General features: G+C 47.7%; 1 protein-coding gene across 1 annotated transcript; it reads right to left on the bottom strand.

Moving 5' to 3' along the window:
* Positions 1 to 4,340: 4,340 nt before the first annotated feature.
* On the bottom strand, positions 4,341 to 25,934 carry LOC308220346 (solute carrier family 23 member 1-like; the record flags this gene model as incomplete). Its single annotated transcript, XM_080616255.1, has 12 exons — positions 4,341 to 4,938; positions 6,121 to 6,216; positions 7,262 to 7,370; positions 7,713 to 7,877; positions 11,241 to 11,494; positions 11,688 to 11,844; positions 12,162 to 12,282; positions 15,403 to 15,584; positions 16,825 to 16,984; positions 20,304 to 20,461; positions 21,739 to 21,888; positions 25,881 to 25,934. The coding sequence occupies 12 exons, from the start codon at positions 25,932 to 25,934 to the stop codon at positions 4,670 to 4,672; spliced, it is 1,875 nt and encodes a 624-aa protein (XP_080472381.1). The 3' UTR covers positions 4,341 to 4,669.
* Between the last annotated feature and the right edge of the window lie 1,075 nt (positions 25,935 to 27,009).

The raw sequence follows: 27,009 nt of genomic DNA on the forward strand, positions 1-27,009 counted from the left end.
TGCACCTCTTTCAGTGAAGCACCTCTTCGAGCAGAGTGTGGAGACGCTGTGTTAAAGTGGTTTGTTACGGTTAATTTCCCATTCCCTCATCAGTGCTTTTTGGTGTATCGGTTGAGTAATTTGTACCTTTGTTACAGGTTTTAGATATTTATAAAATGTTAAGAAATACTTTTGTCTGTTGCTTTTTAATGCTTAACCTCACTTCACAGGTAAACTGAGACGTGCAGTTAAGTGACTCGCCTAGCATAAGCTGTGGAAGAGCTGCAGAGAGGTCACATGAGGCTATTCACCCTCATAGGATGCAGGTCTCAAATTGCATCCTGCAAAAATCACAAAGTGCCTGCACCCTGGCAGTGATTACTATTCTGATGCAGTTTTTCAGCTCAGACTGACAAGGAGAGAGGGATTGCCTCACAGAGAGATGAGGCTCTTGCATGTCTTTATAAGGACAGCAGCAATGACTGCCCATTTCCAAATCACCTGGCCAGTGCAGGCACAATAGGACGCTGGTTTATTTACTTTTGCAAAGTGTGTAAAGCTGAGTGGTCAGCCCTGTGCTCCTCTGTCACATTTCATTCTTTGATGAGTAATGCTGCTCAGATAGTGTCTCAGAATTAAAAACGCTGTGAAGATGAATAAAATCCTTCACATCTCAGAACTAGGTTCAAGGGTTAACAACCTTTCTTTATTAGCCCTTCATACCCCCTTCTGAAGGCCAGTTCAGGACAGAAGTTAGAGAGTAGAATATTTCATTTTCAAATGACTTTCAGCCTGCCAAGTACTAGGGGAGGCAGTTTTAAATGGATACCATACACTATGGAGATGCATTCCTTTGATCGTTACACATGCTTCGCTAGCAGAATTTTAGGCTAAGGCTGGCCTGAACAGTAATGTGAAAATAATAACTACTCCAAAAGGTAGCAGGCCTTGTGGAGGCGTTCTCACATTAAGGAGAAGATGAAGAACATATTATGTTGGTCTCTCCTGTTGCATGATCATAGTTTACAAGAGTGCAGGCCTGTACGTCCTCTCTTGCAGAGCCAACACTACACAGACAATAGCTGTTCTGCCCTGGTGTGCGTGAGGGCTGCTGTGCCTTGGCAGGAAGCAGACTTAATTCCTGAGCGTGTTATTGCTGCATGCAGCACAGCAGCCCCTCACTTTACAACATATTGAGCACAACATAGAATCTTAGAATGGTTAAAATTGGAAGGGACCCTAAAGATCATCTAATTCTAACCTCTCTGCCACAGGCAGGGATACCTTCCACTAGACCAGGTTGCTCAAAGCCCCACCCAGCCTGGCCTTGACCACTGCCAGGGATGGGGCATTCACAACTAGGGCATTCCTGCTGCCCAGGTCCCATCTTTTTATGAGAAAGCTGTGAAAATGAGCCTCTGATGAGCTGTTCTAGAGCCAGTGCACCTTGGTATGAGCAAATACCCATCACCAGGTCTCCTCAGCCAGAACAGCAGGAGCATGTGCTGCAACTCCCAATTGGCTGTCTGCCTCTCTGCACAGCTGCAAGCAGGGTGACCCCACTCCTGGCTGGAATCAGGAAGTCTTGCTGCACTTAGGATTCAGCAGTAGCCCAAAGGGTAGTACAGTCAACAGGTAGCTGGCTGGTCTCAAGGCAATCCAGAACAGCATTCAAGTGTTCACTTTTACACTTGAGGATCCCCTGATTTTCATTTATTTTCATTAAGTAGCAAATAAACAGAAGCTGTGTCATTGCAGTGCAAAGCCAAAGCTGTTTCCAAACCTCAAGTGGCCACATGCAGCTGGGAGGAGTGGTGGCCCTGCAGCCTAACCACTGCCTACTTCATTTTAACATTTGGAAACGTCCTCCTGAGGCAGATAAAAGGATATTTTATATATTTACAACAAACACACAAAAGGGAGGATTTTAAAGGACATTTAGGAGCCTGAGCTTGAAATAGGGACATAAACAGCTTCTGAAAAACTGCCTTCTAAGCCTTAGCAACAGCAGATATAGCTGCCCCAGACCAGCATACCCACACACACAGAGCTGTCTGTGCCTCTTGGGCTGGAGGATGTGCTAGGTAACCCCCTCCCATTGGGAATTGGGGCTTCTCATGCCAGGAGCTGTGAAGTCACACCCAGCTCTACTCGAGGCAGTTTGCAAGCCAAATATAAGATGGGGACACACAGGCACGGCAGTAGGCTGGGAGCGAAGGGTGACAACATAACAGATGAGCAACGTTCTCCATCCTTGGCGTGGGGAACTAGAAGCGAAATCAAGACTTACATTTGTTGCAAAACCTGGGGCAATAGTTTGGGGTTTTTTAAACAGAGCTAAAGCAAATATAAACCTCTGGCACCTGCCAGAATCCTAACATGTCTTAACGAGGAGAAGTAAAAAGATATGGCTGCAGCCTCCACAGAGCTGACACAGAGCCAGTAATTACTAAGGGTTCCCCATCTGTGCTTCCCACCTGGCTTTTTCCATGTGGGGATTCCAGCTGCAGCACTGAAGGAAAAGGTCTCACATAGCAGATGGCACACCTGAAGGCTATACAGTATAGCAGGTTTTGGCCCTGCTGATGTGGCTTGTGTACCTCGGTCATGAGCTGTGTATCCTGTTCCCATCAAAACCACTCCTCCAGTGTGTGGCAGGTCTGGCCAGCAGCAGCCTGGCAGCTTCAGTACAGGACAAAGGAACAGTCTGAGGTAGAGTAACAACTTGCTTTCACAGTGCTGCAGCACAAGTAAATTTGTGAGTGATGATGAGTAACACCATGGGTTTGTTTGCTAGATCCCTGGGGGAACAGGCTGGCTCTAAATAAGCCTAGAGATGTAGTCAAGGTTGTGGAAGATGAAGATGTCAAGAGTTGAGATGCCTGGGACTAGTCGTCTCTGTAAAATCTGTGATGATGGGGAGGGATCAGATTATACTTATATGTGCAAATTATTTTTTCTCCCAAAGACATAACAACCACAATCTTCAACAGAGGCACTGCAATCTGTCCACAACAGCAAACTATTTGTACCATAATCTTTCCTCCTTTTGGATCCCAGCACTCATATAATTGATCTATTCAGACCTCATTGACTCCCAAAGCAAAAAAAAAAACCCAATATATCCCTTACTGGTAAGATAAGCCACATACTGCTACAGCTGCAGGATGGGACTGAAGAACAGGACTGTAATAAGCATGAGGAATTAAAGCTTTTCAATTAAACTACCCAGGTTTTGTTCAGTCTTGAGCCAAGAGGGCAAAGGGGACATCGTATCACGGCCTTCAGCTGTCGAGTGGGGGTACAGAGAAGATGGGGTCAGACTTTTCTCAGAGAAGAACAGTGATAGAACAAGAGACAACAGACTCGAGGTGAAGCATTAGAAATTCCAGTTAAACATGAGGGAAAACGCTTTATGCCATAGGGGTGGTCAGACACTGGAACAGGCTGCCCAGAGAGGCTGTGGCTCTCCACCCATAGCTCAGCTGGACACAGTCCTCTGCAACCTGGTCTAACAGGACCAGCTGTGGGCAGGAGCTGACTCAGATGACCTCCAAGGGTCCCTTATACACTGATGCTTTGGATGCTATCAGCCACTCATTATGGTGATCACCCTGAGAAATAACCATTACACTGTACATTTCATTTATTTTCCCCAAAAAAAATCTAAGTATAAATCTCAGTAGTGGAAACATAAGCTCATACTACAACAATGTTATCACACACCACCATCAACCAGCACTGCGTGCAACTGCATTAGACATGGCCATATAGGTTAAGGCTGTTTCTGCTGACAGTAGACAGGAGCAAGAATCTGCAAACTGCTTTCCAGAGAAGTGGTTGTCACTGCACAATCACCAGACCAAGCAGGTACAGTGGAGGGGACACCGGACATAGCAGTACCAGGGATGCATCTCACTGTGAGCAGAAGAATTGTCTCCTTCATCTTTGTAAGGTTTGGTGCTCTGGAGAAGCTGGCTTCCCTGAGACTGCTCAGGGATTCATTGCAGTGAAGCTGGGTTTTTGTTAGGTCAAGAACAGGTTGTCTAGATTCCCTCTGCAGTCTAAGATAGGAGAGGCATGTTCAGAAGACAGTCAAGCCCATTAACCTTAGACGCCTCTCTTACAACCGCATTCATTTGACTGACTTTAAACTATGGGAATATGGAATGAGAATAATCATGACCCAAAGGCGCACACTCCTTCCCCTTGGCCAGGATGAGTGTAAACCACAAGCTGAGAGGTGGGCATTTCCCATTACAGATCTTTAAGGTGGTGGGGATTAGCCTCAGCCCTGGGGATGCCTGGGAGTGGTACAGGATCCACATCAGGGATATCTTCTCCTGTGGTTCCTTGGGCAGCCAGGACAGAGGACAGGAAGAGCTCTGCTTCCTCTAAACAGCTGCTCCTTGGGGTCCCCAAGGTTCAGTGTAAGGAAGGAAACTGAACATCTTTTCCAAGCATTTCTTGGGCTTTGGTGTTCCCTGAAGAGGGAATATGTTCTTCCTAGAGGTGGGCAGGCAGGAGCAGAGAGCAGAAAAATGACTCCCTCGAGGCGCAGGGGGCAGAGCTGGGAAGAGAAAGGCGTATCATTCTCCTGCTCCAGCCTCTAAGAGATGCCAGCTCATGTTCAAATGATGCGGGCTGCAGGCATGCCTTTCGGACCTCTGCTTTCAAGATAGGAAGGTGCTTATATCCTTGTATCAGCACCTATCTCACAGTCTCTTTCTGAGCTTGCTCTAACACTGCTTTCCTGTCCGGCAGCCTTCAGTTCATCCATTCTCTTGCCACCAGGTAGCCTTTTGGGGCAAGCAGGGAGATACAGAAACCAAGAGACAGCGCAGTATTTGGTGCCTATGCCAAATGGAAGATCATACACCTTGGAAATGAGCTGAGAGATGTCTGCCTCTCCCTTGTGGCTATGCTTCCATGCCAGGAGCCCCCGCTCCTCCTGGGTTCCTGCAACAGCAAAAATGAGAATGTTATATTTAAAACAGCAAGTGTTTGAGAACAGGACTACCTTGAGTGCCTCACGCCCACTTCCGAAAGCCCAGCAGACCCAGCACAACATACAGATCCCTTGCCCTTAAACCCTTCTAGCTCCAAATCTCTTTACAAAACTCACTAACAAGCTTGTAGACAATACCCATCTTCCTTCAATGGCTTTCAGTCTTAAGCAGTCTTCTCCACTGCTTGCCATGGGAATCAAGTATACCTAGACAGGTTTTCACAAGCCATCCGAGATCCAAGAACTGTTCAAAGGGGGATTCATACAGTGCTAGGAAAGCAAAGCTGAACGTTAACTGCCCAGATACTGCAGAACAGAGGAATAAGGTTTAGCTGGCAATTACTAGTCTTGTCACATGTGTTTACCCGAGCCAAGGAATTGCAAGTGCCTGTAGCTGTTGCAACGGCTGAGTCTCTCTTGGGTAAAGGGAGTGAGCACGCCTGTAAATCCTGCCTGGTGGAGCTGAAGATCAATGGCTACAAGAAAAGTAATGAGACAGAAGGAGATTCACTTTCCAAAGAGCCTGGGACAGTAGAAGCAGTTGGTTAACGGAGTGTCCTTCCTGCTCTTTTTCTGTAGCAGAAAAGACGGCTTCCTCTCCTGTTCTTAAGCCATCCCTCCTCAGGCTTAATGAAAATCAGAGGCTCTTTCCTGGCTGTATGGGCCAGCTGCAGGTGCTACATCCTATCTTTGGTCACCAGCCTTTCCTACTGCTTTCCACTGCTGTAGCACCAGTTCAAGCCTCTGTTTTAGCAGCAAACATAAGGAGGCACACGTTCGGGCTTTCCACTTCTTCTGGTTGCCTTTCTCTCTCCTTTCAACCAGCAACATGGCTCTAGGCTGGCATTTTCCCTAAAAGACATTTTTCCCAAATAAATCTTTCTCTCAGACTGGGTTGTTCCTGAAAAAATGAGTTCGTTTTTTGATAATCTGCTGTTTTCCATCCAGAGAGCATTTCAGTGATGTCTGCTGTTCCTCACCCCTCTCTGGGAGGAGTTCAGTCACATGGTGTTTCATGGCTGGTAGCACAACTCCTGCCCACAGAGCAATAGTCGTGAAGACAAAACTATGCTAGGAAACAAACCTTAGGGCAGGCACAAACTAATAGCTTAGCTCATTTCAGCAAATCCTACCTGGAATGGTGTTGTCAAGGATAAACCCCAGGAGTCCACCTACAAACATGCCAGTGGTGAGAAGCACCTGGATCACCTGGTCCAGCTGGATGACTCCTAGCAGAAAAACAAAGCTTTGGTGCAGAGGCGCATGTTTGACCAGCAACATTCCTGGTGCCAAGAGGCTGCAAGCTGCATGCTTGTTTAGACAAGACTTGCAAATCCCAAAGCAGAGCTTAAGATTTGGCAATGCAAGAGAGATTGATCTCGCTGCCAGTTCCAAACCTGCAGTTTTCTTCTGTGTAATTATCCACTGACCCAGCTGCCAGTGGGCAGGAGGTGACTCATGAACATAGTAAGAGCCTACTAACAGTGCAGACCACACCACTGTCCCAGAAAAAGCTGCCTTCTGCTCCAAACTCGCTCTGCACCTCCACAACATAACACCAAGCAGTTTCCTACAAAAGCGCAAGCTTCAGTTCCCATTAAAACACAGGTATATTTAGCATGTGATTTCACTGTGAGTTAACCAGGTGTGATGTTCCTCTGTGAGGGCTAATAGACATGAGCAAAGCCCAGTGGCACTGTTAGACCACCTACACAGTGAGTGATTTGTGAGCCCAGCTCTTTCAACAGCCCACCGAGCATGCCAGATATACCTTAACAGAGGACGTTACAGCCTTTATGATGAACACGTTAGTCACACAAGACACAATAAAGGGGTAAGCGTTGGAGCACTGGAAATTTCAATAAAGTGAACTTGATGGAATTTGGTAGAGGAGTCTGCTCATGCATTTTGGAAATACAAAGTGCTGTTGTGCATGAGCCCGTAAGAAAGCCTCACTCATCGAGATGCTGATCAAAATTCAGCCCTGGAGTATTCTCTTGCTCCATCCTGGGAACGTGTCCCAAGGGAGCACTCTGCAATTCTTAGCACAACAGGAATCTGGTGAGGTGCAGTCACTGATCAAGACCAGAGATTTCTGCACCAGAGCTGTGCATCAGAGCAAAGGGCAAGAGCAGCCCTCCCAGAAAGAAATAGGCAACAGTCAAAGCATGTTTCAGGGGTTTATCAGGAAAAAGCGCATTTTATAAGATTTCTATGGATCAGCCTTTGCTTCAGTTTTGTGCTACAGGAAATGCTTCTGATGTTGCTTCTTACCTGTTTCCAGCAGTGTACTATTTTTGTTTGCCCAGTTGGGAACCGTGAGGCCAGCAAATACAGAAAATCCAAAGATAAAGATGTTTCTCGAGGAGTTCATATCAGTGTACTGCATAGAGAAATTGTATACATTACATTTGGAATTAGGCAAGCCTGTGGATTACTGTCACATTCATGAGACATGCTTGGATGTAAACACTGCCTGCAGGAGCGGACACAGGCAGCAGCCCTGTTGCTGCTGGGGTGTTGGTGATCCTGCTCCCTCCAGTCCCAGTAAACCCTGATCTGACCAGGGAACCCTCTCTGATTTAGCCCTTCTGGGAACATCCCCTCATCTTCTCCCAAGGAACTGCCAATGCAAATGTTTGCATCTGACTCAGCCTGGTAAGAACCTGACTTGAAACAGAAGTCCCGTTCCCTAGGGAAGCAATGGCACTTGGACAGCTGTTACCTGCAAATTGGAAATCCCCACTGCTGTGATAACTCCAAACATCACAAGGAACATGCCGCCAATCACAGGGGTGGGTATGCTGGCAAGCATTGCCCCGACTTTCCCGGAGATACCGCTGAGGAGCATGGTGCAGGCACCAGCAATGATCACCATTCGACTCCCTACCTGGGGCAAGAGGAAGAGGAGGCAGAGGCAGTCACACACTGACTGGCACAGGGAGGTGAGGGATGGCAGGCTCCAGCTTCAGCCTGCCAGGCAGGGGTTACACCTCTGGATGAAGCACTCAATGGCACATTCGGTCACAGGTTCAGATGCAGCCACCGGTGAGCTGGGATTTTCACACTGCGTGGGAAGCATCTGTATTTGTGCACTATTAAATTTGCATCATGAAAGGCACTCTGAGAGAAATCATGGATCCACACCTATTTACATGGCGTTATCCTCATTCCTACTGTTGTCATGAGTTTAACGGTTTGCTCTTAAGCAAAAAGAGTAGTATTACATTAAGAGCACACTAATCCCCACCCACAGCTTTGCTCTCACTCAAGCCTAGAAATGTCTTGGCATACCCACAGCGCTGCAACCACTCAGTCAATCCACTGGACAATCCTTCCACCAGTGTTTGGGTTGCTACTTAAAAATGGCTTTCAATGAGGTGTCCCACACCAATCCCTGTAGATCAAGATTTGGGAGACCAGAGCTGGCTGGCTGCTCCAGTGCCAAACTCTGGGATCTGATATATCCATTCTATGGTCAACAAATGGCTAATCAGAAACGGGGAAGTATCTTGGTCTGTCTCTATCTCTCCTCACCCATTGCTTCAGTAAAACCATTTTTACTCTCATTTTTTCCCCCTAGAAAGAGCCAGGGTGGCCTTTTCTGGGTTGGGCACTACAACAAAGACGGCATGAAGCACCAAGCCACGCCTTTCATTCAGATCTGTTAGAGCATGCAAATAGGGGAAAAAAAAGAGTATCTGCCAAACAAAGGGATGAAAGAGACACATACTATGGAAACTAAAAAGAAAAGCAGCAGTATTTATGAGACTTTCAAGTCGAGATATGCCTTGCCACACCAAAACTTGGACAGCTTAAAGAATCAAGCTAAGATTTACAACATTTGTGTCTTAGGCAGGGAACTCTGTAATCCTCTGCAAACATTTTATAATTCAATTAAATATTTTAATCCCTCCCTTTAAATACCTGAAGAACGTAATATTTAGAGGCAGGGCTTTTTGTGAATGCTTTAAACAAAAAACATTCTTAGTAACTAATTCTGTTTCTTTTTAAGTATTTCTTAAACATGTCCTTTTAAAATATTTCAAGTCTTACTTGATTGTGAAAGATAAATCAAAAAGATCTGGTAGGGAGCTTCAAAATAAAATCATTCACTGCCTTCAGGTGGGCTTGTTATATTCCTTGGCTTAAAACCTTGGTACACCATTACCATCAAAACTGTAATTTAATACAAGCCAACAGATCTATTTGTTCCAGGATTAGAATGAAGCTTCAGATTCTTAATTTGCCTAAATGTCAAATTACCCAGTATATGGAATTGGCCTTGAAGGCAAATTACCGGATCCACTGATACCACAAGTGTGAGCATATGCTGCTAAAGCCTCTAGTTTAGAGTTTGTTTCAATTATGTCAGGAAAACATGAAAATCAGTTCTCTTTCTTAAGGCTGAAGAAACTGCACAGTTCCCTACTATCTACATGGTGACTGTGAGGTCTTTACCTCTCCTTAAAAATCCTCTTTTTCTGGGAAATCCTCTTTTTACTGGCATGCTGGGCTTGATCAAGCAGCTTAAATATAGGTGCCTGGTGCCATTTAAGTTGTTGCATCCTGGCAGCTTCCAGCAGCTTCGCCTTGCCTTATCTGACAGATCCTGTGGATATCTGAAACCTGCAAAGATTTTTCAGGTGGTGCTGGACACCTCTGTTTAAACAGGGGAAACAAGGCCCTTATGTTTCCATTTGTTATGGAAAAATGTGTTTCCCATGTTTTTTAAATGAAATTGAATCTGCATTATGGTCTCAGCACCCCCACCGATTCCAGCCAGAGTCTTTACACTGAAACGAGACTATTTTCCGCTCTGTTCACACGCTGCACACACCACTGTGTGAACACAGGGAGCAGAGGTGGGATCTAAGGGAAACATCTCTCCTAAATCAGCAAGGATGGCATGTCCACCTGAAGGACTTGAAGTACATAGGAGAACATGTCCTATAATCTGATAATTATGAGTCTGGGCACTTCTGCACTGTGCTACATCCCATACGCACAATGTATGCAGCAAACTATATATTATAGAATCACAGAATCAGAACGGGTTTGGCTGGAAAGGGCCTTAAAGCTCATCTAGTTCCAACCTCCCTGCCATGGGCAGGGATGCCTCACACTAGACCATGTTTCCCAAGGCTCATCCAACCTGTCCTTGAACACTGCCAGGGATGGAGCATTCACAGCTTTAAGGCAGCCTGTTCCAGTGCCTCACCACCCTAACAGTAAAGAACTTCTTCCTTATATCTAACCTGAACTTCCCCTGTTTAAGTTGAAACCCGTTACACCCCCTGGCTTATCACTACAGTCCCTTATGAAAGAAAGAATGGGCTCAGGTATAGTGTCAGTATCCTCAGATTTCACAGTGACAAGATACATGTGGTGACAGGCTAAACTGGACTCCAAGCAGACATCCAGACAGCCCTTTTTGCTGGAAGCAGCCATCTTGGTCAAACACTAACATTTCACTCTGAAAAATGGTTATTGTGAATGAGGTTTATAAAATCCAGTGAAATCAGCAATATTACAGAGTGGGAGCTATAAATCAAATTCTGCATTTATTACTGACTCACAGCTCCGCTGACATGACATTGTTTGTTTGACAATGGTTTAAAAATGGTCTCCAGTTGGCTGCTGGATGTACCCATCCCCTGGCTGCAAAGCTTAGTGAAAATCTATGAGCTGATTGTCAAGCTTATCTCTTGAAATTTCTTTCCCTTATAAAAGCAATAAGGTACTCAAGGGATTCACAAAACTTTATGGAAAGGTAAAAACATAACCCTTTGCCATTACATTTTACAATCCCAAAGAAATAGTCTACCTTTGACACGATTGCCATCCTTGTGTTATAAAAACTGGAATTTGAAGTCCTATTAAAGCCTTCCTTTTCCCTTCCCTTTCCGTTTCCCTTCCCCTTTCTTCTCCTCTCATTTTCAGGTTAGCACAAGCTCTCTTTAGTTTCAGCTAAGCCACATGCCATGAATAACAGCAGTGTGCACTCATCCCAGGCACAGACAATAAGCAGAGAAAAAGCAGGACTGGCCACTTCTGTTGGGTGCTTCACAGTGCTGCTTTCACCAATGACCTGCTTGGTCACCAATGTGCCAAAGCACATCCTCCAGCATGCCTTGCAGAAGGTGGGTTAAGATAACACCCCAGGTCCAGCACATACCCATGTGCACCACCCCTTTGTACAGACACCCCTGGGGTAAACCTCCAGGAGCCACCCCGCTGTGGTGAGGCTCACCTTGGTGATGCCCAGGGCCCCCACGTTCTCGCTGTATGAGGTGGTGCCGTTCCCCGTCCCCCAGGCACCAGCCAGGAGGCAGCCGATGCCTTCTACCCCGATGCCACGGCTGATGGCGTGCTTTGGCGGTGGTGGGGCCCCAGCCAGGCGGGCGCAGGCGTAGTAATCTCCCACAGACTCCAGCATGGAGGAAATCACCCCAGCTAAGATGCCAAATATCCCAGCCAGGCTGACTGTTGGCATTCCCCACTGGCCTGCAAGTGAAGAGCTCAGTTCAGGTTGGTTTGTCCTGAAATCTATTGCAGGGGATTAGGGGAGAACAGCAGGGATGCTTGTGGGTGTTTGCCTGCTTTTTGGCATTTCCTCTCCCCCTGCTAGCCATAAGCAGAGGTGAAAGCCGGAGCAGGGAGCAGCATGGCAGGATGAGGAAAGGTGGAACAGTGGTACCTGGATAAGGCAGCCGAAACCAGGGAGCCTGGGACAAAACATCCCCACGGATGTCCGTCCGGGCCAGGTGGCCATAGGCAGTGGGGTCTGCAGGGAGGACGTCGGTCACCGTCAGCACGTAGCAGAGCAGCCAGCTCAGGGACAGCCCCATCAGCACCTGCCCATCACATGCAGCGGTGGGGTCTGGTTAGGGTATGGCCACATCTCTAGCATGGTTGAGGCGGAAAAGGTGTCTCCCCACCCGACCCTTTCCCCTGCCCATGGAATGGAAGCAGAGGGATGGCAGTGGGTCCTGGTGATCCTCCCTTCTTCCCTCCCTCCCGATGGTGAGGGCCATGAGGACCTTCTTCATCTCTGCCCCCAAACTGCATAGGGTGGGCTGGGAAGCACCAATTTGCCTGGATGTGAGTGGAAAGAGCCAAGGCAGCCTGGAGCAGGTGAGGCCAGTCCCTCTGCCTGGGAACCCCTACGTACCGGGAAGATCTGGAAGAGGTAGACTGGGGAGAGGTGGCACTTCTTGCCTCCCTGGTAAGATGGCAGTGGCATAGGGACGTCTTTCAGGTACTGAGAGAACAGAACTATGAAAGAAATAGTCCTAGAAGGAGGGTAAACCAGATCATTAACAAAGTGGGTGCCCAGCTGCCCACCTGTCCCCACAATAACTGAAGACCTGTTACCCAAGGAACCAGACTTCCAGAGGACCAAAGAAAACCAGGCTCTCAGCACTAGGGAGTGTCTCCCCACTCCAGCAAGCCTGAGGCAGAACAAGCTCCTCTGCATTTGCAAGTATTTTCCCTCCCGCTTTGTTCCAAGACTGACCCCCCGGGTTAGTGCATCAGTGAGTATGACACAGTTGCAGGAAATTTAAGAAAGCCACTTCAGTAAAAGAAGGCCTTGAGAGACATGCAAGGTCCAGGCAGGCTTTGTAGGAAACTTTCCCTGAACTTCTGTGCAATTCAGATGTAGTGGAAATGCAGGATGTATTGGTTTCCTGATTTCAGGTTTACCTATACTGCTGTCCAAGTGGAAAGAAGACTTGAGCTGCATGGAGCAAATGAAAGAGGATTCGATTTTGCTGTGCAAGTCCCTGTTTTCAAAGAAAAAAAACCATGGTAGGACTGGGGCTGCACGTGGCACCCACAGAATCCTCCCAGCCAGCCAAGAAGGGGAGAGCATGGGCCTCTAGTCTGCCCAAGTCAGGAGTTCTCATGTGTGCCCATAGCAGCACCTGGGGCTCATTCTGGTAGAATAAACCATGAGGCACAGCTCCTCTCTCATCTCTTGTGTAGGACACACCTCCTGCGAGCAGCAGCACAGCTGGGTCCCTCATAGCAAGCCCTGTCTGCCCCCCAAGTATCTGCCCCTCAGAAAGGGCAACCAGATGAAGCTGGAGGCTGCCACATGCAGTGAGGAGGCAGGGGCTTGGGCACCTCACTTTGATTGCTGAACTGGTAAAAGACCTTGGACATTTTCCTCCTATGTTAACCAGGCCTCTGAAGGGCTCTTCATTTTTTTATAACAAGTCTAAATTGTATACATTGAATGAGTTAATCCAGGTAGGATTTGGTGAGAAGTCAACTGCATCAGCTGAACTACACTGACAGTGCAGGGAAAACTGGTAGCTTTCCACGTGTGAAAAGGTGATGAGGTATAGATCCAATATTAATGTGCAGGCAGAATACCAGCAGTGCAAAGGAAACACTAACCTCACCTCTCTGCAAAGACACACTGCAACATACAGCCAAAGGTTATCTATCAATCACAACTGAATGACTGGAGTCAGAAAGTCTGAGGAGGAACTGGTTTCCATTCATGGTTTCTAAAGCTACAGAGCCCAGACAGACTGCATCAGTGCACATTTTGTATATTTGCATTGACAAAGGTGCTCACAGCCTTATGAATCACTGCAGAGCCCTCGTCTATCTTGGGTAGGTGTCACTGCTTATTATTCAGGTTGCCTGGCACATTCCATTAACAAACGCTATTTTCAGCTGCTTTTAATTCTACCTAACTTTAACCATTCAGGATGAAAATTTCCATGGAAAACATCAGCCTCAGGCTAAATGTTTCTGGAAAAAAATATATCCCAAACCTTTTTGAAAGAGTGATGTTCAGGAAACAGACATAATACATAGCCTGCATTGAGAAGGTCATTTTGCCTTTAGCAGTAGCAGGGTCTGCTTATGAGCTGGAGCAGAAAATTGAGGTTTAGTAGAACTTGCTCTTTGGGCTCTATTTGAACAAAAATATGTTCAGGTATGCTCAGCCTGTAACAATGATCACTCATCCCAGGTCCCAAGCAGTCAGCAGAGACATCTCAGGCCTTGAGCATTTGCAGCCCCTGAAGATTCTGAGCCTTCTGAATACATCCAGGCCCTGCTCAGTGATGAACTGTTCATGCACCATCACGGGGAGCAAGTGAGCACACTCTGCATCAGTTTCTTGAGGCAACAGTGGGTATCACCTATCATGGGGGCTTTGGGATGGGGTGGGGCTGAACAGCAGTGCTGAGACCACGTGGCTCATGTCTTCTACTTTCTCCATTATCGCCCTCCTTCTTTCCCTAATGACACCCATGGAGCATGGAGAAGGCAGCAAAACAGGACACAGAGATGGCTCAGAGCATAATGATCAAGCTGGAGCAAAGGCACCTGAGTCAGGAAAGTCAGGACTGGGACTGGCACAGATGGGACAGAAATGAACCAGACAGAAAGGGTGACCTAGGTTGAGAGCAGGGACACGAGCTGGAGGCAGGGTTGTGTCAGAGGCAGGGTTTGGGATTGTACAGGGTGCTGGTGGAAGAGAGCAGTTAGGTGAGGAACTGGGGGTGGAGAAGGGAGGTGGCTTTGGGGTCTGGGAGGGCAAGTTCAGGGAGAAAAGAAGGAGAAAGGAGTGGACTGGAGCAGGTCCCCAGACCAGCAAGCTGCCTTGTGGGGCTGCAGCCAAGCCTGGCCCCTGAGTCTCCAAAGGCAGGTCTGAAAGCGCTAACAAACTGATGGGAGGCCATACGGAGGATAACAACCTACTCCTGCTGCATGTTATCCCGAGCTGAAGTCTGCATTAGGGATCTGAAGGTACCAAATCTGCAGGGGAACCATGCAGTGGGATTTCTACTTTTTAAATTAATTCCTGAAATACCATGGGAATTCTGCCACCAAGCACACTTGTACACTGATGCCCAAGGGCACGCACACAAATACACCTGAGAGAGCACTCACTGCCACAGAGCCACATGGGCAGACATTTCCAGAGCACCCTGTGGAGAAAACAATTCCTCTTCAGCATGTGAAACCAATGCAAAAACCTATTTTAACTCGAGGAACACCTAACTCTGGGTGCTCAACTTTGTCATTTTAGGAATGTATTTTTAACTTAATAATGGGTGTGTGAAACAGTGTGTGCAAACAACCGTGACAGAGACTGCCCCCCAGAAAGGCTTGTTTCTCTACTGACCTAAGAAGAAACTTTGGATTCTCACAAAAACCAGATTTTTTAACTCATTTTTGGGGTTTGCGTTGTTGCTGAGGGCTCTAACCTCCTGCTAGTTTCCGCTGCACTCCCACGGTGCTGCCTTGCACAAGGCCACTGTATGTTAGTGCTCAGTGAACAACCCTTGAACCCAGAGGAACCCTGCTACAGACTGTGACATTTGGTTTCATATTAGAGGTAAGTGGTTTGTGTGTGCTCAGCTTTTGCATGGGGAAGTCAGACTTACATGAATGCTATGCCCCAGTGCTGCCCAGCCTCATCCCCAGCAGAGTCAAAGAGAGGAAGTGCAACCAAGGTGATGGTGGGGGCGATTGTCAGGGGGCCGATGAACCTCATCAAGAATCCAATCAGACCAGAAAATCCAACGAAGATTTGGAAGCAGGAAGCTACAATGATAGCTCCTTGCAACTGGAATAAAAGGGAGGGAGAGAGCAGAGGCTGAAATGAGCTCCAGCTGCATCACACAAATCCAGCGTGAGAGCCAGGCTCAGAGGCCTCCCACTGACTACAGCAAAGCCTACAGTTGAGCATCACGTGGGGGGAAGGGCCCCCAGAGTACCAGCACACCAACTCCCTCTTGGCTGATGGATTTAGTCCTCTCCAGGACTCATTTTGTTCCAGGGACCCCCTCCTCCCTGTCCTCCTGGGCCAAGCAAGCATGCATCGGCTTCCCTACACTGTCTCTCCCTCTTCCCCCAAAACACAAGGGAAAAGCTCTTGCCCTGAAAACAGGAGCAGGGCCATGATCTCCACTCATCTTCCATCTGGGAAGGGCTTGGGGCACTTCAGCACTCTGGTAGGGCAGGTGGGTCTTTACAGCCTCTGTTTTGTTCTGAGTATCAGTTTCCCTGAAGGGACTCATTCATCACCCTGAACTTTCCCATGTTTGACAGTCACTGCTAAGTAGCCAGCAATTACATCCCGAAATGCTGCTTGTACACATCAGCTCCATGCAGGGGACGCAGGGCTGAGGCTGCTCCCTGCCTTCACAGATTTGGTGACAAAGCCAGGCTTGGTTCTCTGTGGTGCTGAGCACTTCCCTCCCCTGCCTTCAAGCTGAAGAGGAACACAGGGGCTGGGGTAAAGGTCCTTTGGAGCTCTGAATGCTTCCCAAGAGCTTTGCAAAGCACCCAGTGAATGGATCAACAGAAGCAAATTTAGCCACTTAGGCTCATAAGGCAACAGATGTAGAACGAAGCAATGAGATCCCTGACCTTTCCTTAACAATTTTGACTACCTAAGGATGCACTTCTCCTTAATATTTACAGTAAGTTCTGTATTTCTTTTTACTGTTTTCTGTGCTTAGACAGGGTCCCTTCTTTGGAAGCATCTTGCCTCCTTTCCTTCCTCAAGGCTAACCATGCTTCATGGAGAATGGATCTGGGTAGACCACTGGAGACTTTGCAGGCATCATAAATCAATCATCTGAGGTCTGTAAACATCTGCTAAACATCCCCCTGTTTAGCAGCAGTGAAGCACCTGCTTTTTTGCTAGGGAATAGATGCTTAGGAAGCTGCAACTCGGTGAAGGGCCAATGTGTACTGGGGACAGAAGGATCTCCAGAAGTGATGGCCCTGCCATGGTCAGGCACTTTTCTGAAAGCAAACAGCCCTGATACAGAGTAGGTGACACTGAAAATGTAATGTACCTCTCGCATCCGCGTCTGCCAGACTTCAATGAACTCTGGCGAAGAGGCATTCACCAGGGTGGCATTCTGTGTCCAAGAAGGGCACTTCCACTTGGGGAGAGACAACATGGCCAGGGTGGGGGTCAGGAATGCAAAAGTTCCTCCTTGAATAATAGGCAACCTGGAAGGAGAGCAGAGGCAAAAGATGATGAGTGAGAATGAAAGAAACCCAGCTCCATAAGGGAGAGAGAAGGCAAAATAACCTAAAAAAACCAGTCTGCCCATGGCCTTTGGCAGTATATTTTGAAATGCTCGGGCAGTTCTCTGTCACTGACCATGGGTGGGAATTGCTGACCATTGCACTCAAGAGCAATGACCTGGGGGGAAGAGCTCAGGGTTAGCGATGGAGGGGCACGTCAGTGCTGCAGTTAAACACTGCTGCCCTGCATTAAGGAAAAAGTAGCCCTCTTAAGGTGAGACCATGGAGCTGCACAGAATAGAACAACAACAAAAGTAAAAAGCTGGAGGAGGGGAAAAGTCCAAGGAAGGAAGATGGTGAGGCTCTGAAGATGGTGAGATTAGCATTGATCTAAGCCCAAATCTTGCTAATATCTAGCTGCTTCCTCTGCCCCCTTCAGCTGCCTCAGTTTTCTTCACAACCTGCTCATGAACACAAGGACATTCACTGGCTACTCCCCTCATCACAACCATCTAACTCAGGGCAGTAGAAAATGTGACCTGGCTTTTAGTACACTGGGTTTGAAAGCTAATTCCTCCACCTTGTTTCCACTGACACTGCCAAGGAAACCTGCACGAATGGGTCTAAGCATGCTGGCTGGGTGAGACCTTGGCTTTCCCCACACCACATGTGCCTCCTGGCTTAGAGTAACCCTCACTCTGCAAATCCCTCAGGCTAGCAAGGAGCTGGCAATGTCCAGAGGCACTCATCACTGGCTTTTACTGTGGAGCCAATGCTCCTGCTACGCCATGCATGGAGAAATGGAGAAAGAGACCTAAAAGGTGTGACTGGCTCTTCAAACCCTCACAGGCATTAAGCCCTCTTTGCAGTGCAAGTTGTTCTGGCTGTTCTCTAGCACACTTGGAAAAGATGAAGCTGCCTGAGGGTGCAGGCTGGCACAGCAGCTCTGAACCAGTCAAAGGAAACTTCTGAGGTGCTTCTGCTCCCTCTGTTTAGGAAGGAAGCAGTCCCCAGAGCAACCCCTCCTTGCATCCGGAGGTCTCATGGCTCCTGCTCGGAAAAGCAGCAGAGCAGAGAGCCAGGTGAGTGCAGGGCACAGATTCCCTTAACCAGAAGCATTTCCACCATTCTCTGGAAAGCACTGGAAAATAAGAGATGGCATAGCTGTAACAGCATCATGTCTCCATCACCTAAAGCAAATACTTATACCACTGCAATTACTCATGCCATGCACAATCGAAGCACTGTCAAAGCTTTGCCAGTAAGTGATATTTGAATATCAGTCATCTGTGGAGTTACTTATTTATGGCATTTGGCCAAATATGTTGCAGCCTTCAAAGGATTTTTCTTGGCAAGGCAAAAAGTCAAACAAAAGGAAACAGAGAAGGCCCAGTGCCACCCCTGCTGAATTAACAATAGATTCATAGCTCCTGCTGCGTTGGCCCTCAAGCTATTTCTCAGACAGTGCTGGCAATGGTTGCGCTCAGAGGAAACTGGGGTGCCAAAGCCAGGCAAACAGGGCGCACACTAAGCTCTTTCCCACGGGGTTTGCAAGAGGAAAAGATGCAGGTTTAGGGAAGGAAATGTGATGCTCTGATAATCACTACATGATGTCCAAGCATCTGCTAAGGGGGGCTCACCATAATTGCAAGTGACATACGTCTTCCCTCAGAAGCCTCTTGGATAGTATCTCCAGTTACTGTCTGTGACCCATCACTGTTTTTTCATGCTGTGTAACATGACTGAGATGCAGGTTGCAGCAAGTCAGGCCTTTTCCTTGGCTATTCCTTCTGGAGGGCTGCTTCTGAACCATGCTTGCTCTTGGTGGGAACCTCCCCATCTTCATGGCCAGTTCCCATCTATTCGTTTATGTGCCAGCAACGTCTTTTAGCCAGAATGCTTTGTCCCCGCCTGATGACCCCCATTTCTCTCCCATACTAGTAGTGAGTGGCAGCTCTACCTTTCTGAGCCACCGCTTTGCCATGCTAACCAGGCCAGCCTCTGTAACACAAACAGTCTCCCATGCCACAATAACAGACCATCTCCATACCTCCTACCCTCTGAATTAGTCTTTTTTTAAGTGCGGGCACTGAGAACCGGGCAGAGCACTCAGCTGCGGGCTCCCCAGGGCCTCAGAGAGCGGCATGGATATTTTCCAAGAAAAAGCATCTCCTTCAGCTCATTATTCACCATTTTTCTGGCTGTCTTGTTGGTGACTTATGGCTGTCAACAACTACTGCGGGGTTTCAGAAAACAGAAAAAGGAGGAAAAAAAGAGGAGAAAAAAAGTCTGCTTCTTACTGTCTCCTCAGGCTTGGTTTGCCTCCAGCCAAACTGCAGGCTGAGTCCCACCTTCCTGTCAGGAATGTCCTCACGCCTTACAGCTGGGGCCAGCAACAAGGCAATTGCATCCTCAGCACAGCAAAAGCTGTTCAAGCTTATCCTATGGGAATAGCTCCTTACCACTTAATTGGATCTGCTGTTCCTCATTTAGCCACTCAGCTACAGGAGAGGATCCCTGTTACTCCTTCATCTTCAGCTAACAGCAAGCAGAGGACATCACAGCTCTCAGGTATTCACTGAGGCGTTTGGGGGTGCCTGGGAGGACGCCAGCCTGAATCGCACCAGCAGCCACAGCCATGGTCACGGTCACGTATCCCAGCCTGACTTTAACACAACTGTGAAGAATCAGATTCTCTCTTTTTCATGGCCAGGATGTCCGTCCTCCTCCACTAATCCTTTAGCAATGTAGGAGAAGCAGAGCACCGTCTGGGGAGATGATTGCTCACAGCCACTTCTTAAGACAGAGATGGGGAAGAAACAGGAGGAATAAAAACATGTTGTGGAGCTGGCAGTTGACCAGTGATTTGATGGTAGAAGAGTTTTAACCAGTTTTCTCCCAGTTATCCTTTGCCCTACAGTTTCCTGTGGGATCTGTGATCTTGATCCCAGGCCCAGATCAGAAGGGTCCTGCCTCAGCTGGAGGATCCCTGGGGTAAGGAGCAGGCAGATACTGTTTACTGCATGTTTCAATACTACATTTTTTACATGAGAGAATAGTATAAACCCAACAAAAGGTGCATGAAGTACCAGGAGACGTAAAAGTCAGAACAGCAAATAGCTATTAACGTACAGCGATTTCAGGATGCTTTGGTATGTGCCCTGATTGCCCAAGAGTAGAAAATGACCCTCACTCTACACCAAGCCGGTGCTGTGCATGCAGTAATTATACAGGCATTCTACAAAACCTCGGGATCTACAAGCCGTTCTGCCATGTATCCCATTTCTTGCATTTGGCCTACCTGACTCCAAAGAGGACCTGCAGCAGGGTGCAAATCCCTGAGACAAAGAAGATGGTGCTGATCAGGTGGCTCTGTGTGAGGAGGTCATGCTGGAGGCAAAGCTCTTTGGAGAGGATCAGCGGGATGGCTATGAGACCTCCCAGGGCTGTCAGGAAATGCTAGGAGCCATAGAGAAAGACTAGGTGAAGGACACAGAACTGGCTGTATATTAATACTGTGTTGTTGAGGGAAATCTAATAGTGCACATATTTGTGTTTGGGAGGTACTAGTACTACCCATTCTCTTTTTTTGGCAGCCTTAATGCTCTGTTAGGAGCTGTTCCAAAGCACCTACAAGAACTGCAATACACCCCCACAAACTTCTCCCTCTTTCCATGCCCAAAGACCTTTTGCAGTGCTCTGGACTCTGCAGACCACTGTCAGGCACAACCAGTTTATCCACAGCACCTGCAGACAAAGCTGTCTGTGGCTCTCTTCCAGTAAGGTGGGGACATCCCAAGGTAGGGGGAGAGAGAGATCAGGCAAAGTGAATGCAAATGTTTCAGCCCATCTCATTTGCACCACAAAGAAAAACAGAAGAAGTTGGCAAATTGGTCCTACCACTTCTTTGCTTTTCTCACCCCGTGCAGTTATGGATAACCATGAAAATTTGATGCCAAAAAATGGAAAAATCAGGCATTGCATTTTTCTGAAGAGTCACAGACATATTTCTACAATGACCTTCAGTTAATTACTGGAAATTATGCTTCAAAGTTATTTTTGCTTTAAATATTAACCTTAGTTATCAGTTCTTACAGGAGCATGGGACTGTAGCGGAACTGGTGGCACTCAAACTCACTGTGCTCATTAGAGGCATGCTTTATTAAAATTACAATGCAGATGTGTTCAGAAAACTTGGTTTAATACAGTCTAAATCTGAGACAACCATTTAGGAAATCAATGTGCAAAATGTCCACCAAGCTCCAAGTGATAACTGTAATCATTCTGAGGTCTCTCTTCCCTGAGGCTCCGTACCCAGCATTGCATTGTTAGCATTGGGTCATTCAACTTACCTGGGCACCAACACCAGCCAAAGCAGTATGGGCCCTTGTGTGCAGTTTATATTGCCATGGGAAGTTTATATGAGAGCACTTACACATTTGGTTACCTTCAGCTGAGGTACCTGACCTGTTCTTATTCACTATTTGGCCCTAACCCCGGGACCCTGCCTTCCCACTTGCACTTCAAGGGGCGCAGTGTAGCTGAGGGCACAAGGTTAACAGTCTGTGCTGAAGAGGTGGTAGGAAGGACTTGAGCTCACAAGACCCAGCCCCAAAGCTCCAGCCACGCCCAGGGATGGTGAAGCACTTCCAAATTCAGGTTTCACCCCCATTAACCAGCTGAAGAGCCATTAAGCTCTCACCCAGCCCCCGCCTCCTCCTGCTCCCCCATCACACCTGAATGCCCAGCAGGATGCACAGGTACCAGGGGGGCACATCCATGACAGTGTAGGCAAGCTTGACGCCACCGTGGCCCATGTCCCTGCCTTCCTCTGGGCCCCAGGCAGCACGATCCAATGAGGAGCAGTAGTGTTTCCCATCTTCACCCTGGACAACAGGAGAGACCCTTCATTAGCCACAGCCTGTCCTTGCAGGTACCCCATAGCCACCTCTCTTGTGGCCATGCTCCATATCTTACAGGAATATCTCATATGTAGCTTTCAACAATGCCAGGATAAAAAGGAAGAGCAAAGGGGAAAATTAAAAGAGAGGTACAAACACCTATGGAAAATTTTTATACACACATGTGTGTCCAGACCAGAAGAAACACTAGAGGGTGTCTCAGCCTTGGAGGGACAACTGGAGAAAGTGCGCTGGTATGATTAACATCTAGCTAAGGATGGAGAAACTGCAATCGGAAGCAAGGAAGACTGTGGAATGGGTTAATCAGTGAAAGCTGCACTGTCCCGTAGGTTCTGTCCATCCTGGCCGTCCCACCCAAACAGTGCTTTTGATAAAATATGGTAAAGCAACTTGGTCACCGCTAATACAGAGTGGAAGCATGTTTTACATTTCATTTCTTCTTAAGTCTTCTCTTTCCAACCTCCTTACACTCACCCTTACAAATGTTCTGCCTCGATGAACGCAACTGCCCTTTGTCTTACTAGGAAACCTCACCCCTACAGAGGAACCCGGTAAAACACAGGGACACCAGTGGATGAGGAGTCCCGGTGCCCAGTTCAAAGGAGCTGGTTCAAAGCAGGGCTACTGGGGTGCTGCCCCAGCTCAACCACATGCTGTGGGGAATGGCACCCCGGATGCCCCAGGGCAGGAGTAGCATCGGGGACCAGGAAGCAGCATGGGGACCTGGAGCCTCAGGGAAGTGGCAGGGTCTGAAATAGCTCCCCAGAAAGGCTTGAATCTCCTCCCAGAAGCCCCAGGGCTCCCCAGAGAGCTGTACACCCTGTACAGTTTATTTATACAAAGACATGTTTTGCCAAGGAAAGCAAAATACTGCTTGGCTTCAGTTGCCACAGCTTTTAAGCTATGTAAATGCCCCTGGTTGTCCACTTCTCCTCGCAACCCACCCTGACCCCTGTGTACATACATGCACACACACACACATGTTGCCTGTGCACATGGACACCCCATGTGCACACACATACACATGCACATCCCTGCACACACGCACGTAACAGAAGGAGGCTGCCTGGGAAGCCACTATGTTTTGAGCCAAATGCAAAAGCTAATTCAGATCCCAAGCCATTTGTTTCACTGACCCTTCTCCAGCCAGCGAGTTCTCGGCACCCTGGCAGCAGAGGGGTTTTCTGTGCTGGGATGCCCTGCTCGGTCACGGACAGAAACCTGTTGTCAAGAGAAGCTCAACCAGTTTGTCAGCACCAGACTTCTGGGGTTTTTTTATCATCCAAGTCCTGCTGGAACCTGAAGACACTGAAATGCTCAGCAAAGCGAGGTAGCTGCAGTAGTGTTCATGGCCTACCTACCAGTAAGGGCAAACAGCTAATGATAAGGTCAGGGAATACGGATGTAAAATTAATGTTACATTCAGTCATAAATATTGCAGGTGGGGCAGATTAATCCTGAAGGACTTTATCATTTGCCTGAATCCTCCAGGTTTCCATTCTCATAGCTGAGTCTCCAAAGTCCCATTTTAGAGCAGGCTGTTGAAATAACGCTATGTAATACCTTTTATTTATTTATATTACCTTTGTATTTATCCAGCCTAGGTAGGCTGGGAGCATTATAGGTACTTCAAAATAGGTAGGTGAGGGCAGAGTTAATTCAAACTGAACTCGGGCATGAACTTCAAGAGCAAGAGGCATTCCTGAATAACTCCCTGTGGAGACATTTTCACTTCAGAACAGGGGAGCCTGAGCCATGGATTAACAAACGTACAGCAAGGTGCTTAAGGCTGCCCATGCACGAAGTCATCTGGGGACGGCTACTCCTGAATAACATCACGGGTAGATGAATCCTAAGCTAGGCAGACAGCAGTAAGCTCCTTTCCTTGCATTGCAACTTTTCCCATGTTAACCAGGAGGCATATTCCAGCCAGACAGAGCCTGTGCCAGTAGCAGCCCCACATGATCACCACGTGAAGGCCTGAATCACTCCAGGAGCTGGAGGGGAGAGAGTGAGCAGGGTTCAGCGGGAGAAGGATGGAGTGGAGATAACAGGATGAGACAGGACCGGAGCCAGCAGGCTCAAAATGAAACACAGGAGGTCCCATCTTAACATGAGGAAACACTTTTTCACTGTGAGGGTGACCAAGTACTGCATAGGTTGCTCAGAGAGGTTGTGGATTCTTTATCTCAGTATCACAGTATCACAGTATGTTAGAGATTGGAAGGGACCTCAAAAGATCATCTAGTCCAATCCCCCTGCCGGAGCAGGAACACCTAGATGAGGTTACACAGGAATGTGTCCAGGCGGGTTTTGAATGTCTCCAGAGAAGGAGACTCCACAACCTCCCTGGGCAGCCTGTTCCAGTGTTCCGTCACCCTCACTGAGAAGAAGTTTCTTCTCAAGTTTAAGTGGAACCTCTTGTGTTCCAGTTTGTACCCATTACCCCTTGTCCTATCATTGTTTGCCACTGAGAAGAGCCTGGCTCCATCCTCATGACACTCCCCCTTTATATATTTATATACACTAATAAGGTCCCCCCGCAGTCTCCTCTTCTCCAAACTATAGAGACCCAGCTCCCTCAGCCTTTCCTCATAAGGGAGATGCTCCACATCCTTACAAGATATTTAATTGTCTAGACACAGTCTTGGGCAACTGGCTCTAGATAACCCTGCTTGAGCAGAGGGGTTGAAAGAGTTGACCTCCAGAGATCCCTTCCAACCTCAGCTAGTCTGTGATGCTGCGATGCTGGAGAAGGACAAGGCAGGAACAGTCTGGAGCAGAGAAGAGGAACCATTGCTGGTGATTTTCAGCCCAGATGCTCCCATGAAGCCAGCGGACCAGGACACCTCCATGTACCTCAGGCTCCAGTCATAGCATAAGGGCCCTCAACAGCATCTTAAATAAGCCCATCGGGAAGGCAGTCAGATACTGAACTGCTTCAACCACAGGTAAAAGACCTCTGTCTTCTACCTTCTCTGGGGTGATTCAAACCAGAGGAAGTCACAATCCTGATCTGTGTTATGTCAGAACAGGTAGAAACGGAGACCCTGTTACCAATACCAAAAGAAGACCTTTGGCTTGCCCTGAGCACCTCCCAGAGGCTCTGCCCAGAGCTGGCAGAGCACTCCCACCTCCACCGCTACAGCAAGCTCACCAAGAGCTAGCCAAGAAATGGGGCCCTTGCACACCAGGAAGTTAAATGCCTCCTCCGTTGTCCTTCAAGGTGGGTGCTCTGTACCAAGGGAGGAAGATGGTTGCAGTACCTCACTCCTTCACATCTGCTGTCAGAACACAGGCAGCTCGTTTAGATTCTAATGGAGGTGACCCCTGCTGTGGGATAGGAAGGGGGCTGCTGTGCCTCAGGCCCTTGCCCTGTGGCTGTAATAGCCTGCAGCATTTCCAGGGCACTGCACGCCCCTGAACTGACACATCGTTTACAGCTTTTACTACCCTGCTGTAACTCTACAGCATGCTTTCTCCCAGTGACCCCCAAATCCCTTTTACACCCATCTCTCTGACAATTCATCCCATCAGAAATAGGCAGAAGACACACAGAAAATAAACACATTCTTCACTAGGCTAAATTTCTATTGTAATTTTACTAATTATTATGCAAAGTGCTCTACCCAGGGACATAGCCACAAGCCCGCTTGCTTTTCAGTACAGATACAAGTGTGCTGCCATTCACCTGTGATACCATTTTAGAAATAATGGAGAAAAAAAAAGCTTAAAAAGCACCATAGAGCAGGCAGTATGCTGAGTCCACAGCAGCAGGCTGTAGTGTGGAAATCATTCCTCAGATTCCTGTTGATAAAGGAGCTGAGACAGACGTTTACAACACACCAGCATCTTTGCAGCCAGTCGGAAAAGCCCCTGGCTTTCCCTTTCTCCTCCTTTTGCAGGTCTCATACCTGTTAATGCAAGAATTACCCATCAGAGACAAGCAGACTCACCATGAAGCTGGGGTTATCTAGCCCATTGAGCTCTTTGTCTGAGGAGGGGTTCATGCCTTCCACTTGCCTTCACCAGCAGCCTTGAAAAAGAAAGACCAGCAAGAAGAGGAAAGCCCCTTAAATTGCCACTTCTCCCAGTCAACTCAGCCCTAAAGAATCAGGGTGAGAAGATGCAGAAACTGGACTTCGGGAGACAACCAGTGCTCAGTCCTAGCTCTTCATGTGAGCTGTATCACAGAAGCATTTCCTTTCCCTTGGCTTATATAAGTGACTCCTTTTCTCCAGCTGATTAGAGGACCGGCACTCAAACCAAACTGGAAAGCAGCCCTTCCCTGGACTGAGTGAATCAGTAACTGATGGCAGAAAAAAACTTCCTCCGTAGGTAAGGATGCGAAGGGAGAGACATTTCCCTGTTTTCCTGGCACAGCCTTGAAACTTGTTGCTTCATTATTGATTCAACAGCACCTTGTATTTTCCGTTTGGGTTGGGCCTGTTTCAAGAGCTTTGTGCTGATCTTTAGAAAATTCAGTTTCTAGATGGTTGCACTCATTCTGCTCGTAAATACTGTGTATTTTGGCTTAGGTGCAAATATCGTCATCTTGTATGATAATCCTATTGCAGTATGAAAAGAATCAGGATTTTACTGGGAGCCTATTTAAGGCAGCAATCAATAATCACATCATCAGAACATGACACCAGGGAGGTAAAAAAGACTGAGAAAGGACTACTTCAGGTCATATGGTTATCTCCATTCAGCTAAGGTTCCTAGCTGAATGGGGATCATCGATGGCTCAAAGCACAGTTACCCTGCCCTTAATAAACAGCAAACGGTGTTAATATTCCATCAAGCTCTTCTGGCCACCCCAGCCCAGCCCTCTTCAGGTTAAGTATCTGTTTAATTTATTGGCTTCCTGAGGCAGTGAACTTCCCAGACCAGCTGCAGAGAGCTCCTGTGGAGACAGGCATGCTATCGCCTACACACAGTGACCGCCCTTTGGGAACATCTCTTGGTTTCCACGCAGGAAGCGGTGCAACTGAAATAAACTCTGGTCCCTGTTTTTCCTGTAGAGCTTTGGTATTCTCAGATGTCAGACCAGGACTACATTATAAGATGAGACAACCTCGCCCT

This window comes from Psittacula echo (genome assembly GCF_963264785.1).
Source record: "Psittacula echo genome assembly, chromosome: 1".
Lineage (NCBI taxonomy): Eukaryota > Metazoa > Chordata > Aves > Psittaciformes > Psittacidae > Psittacula > Psittacula echo.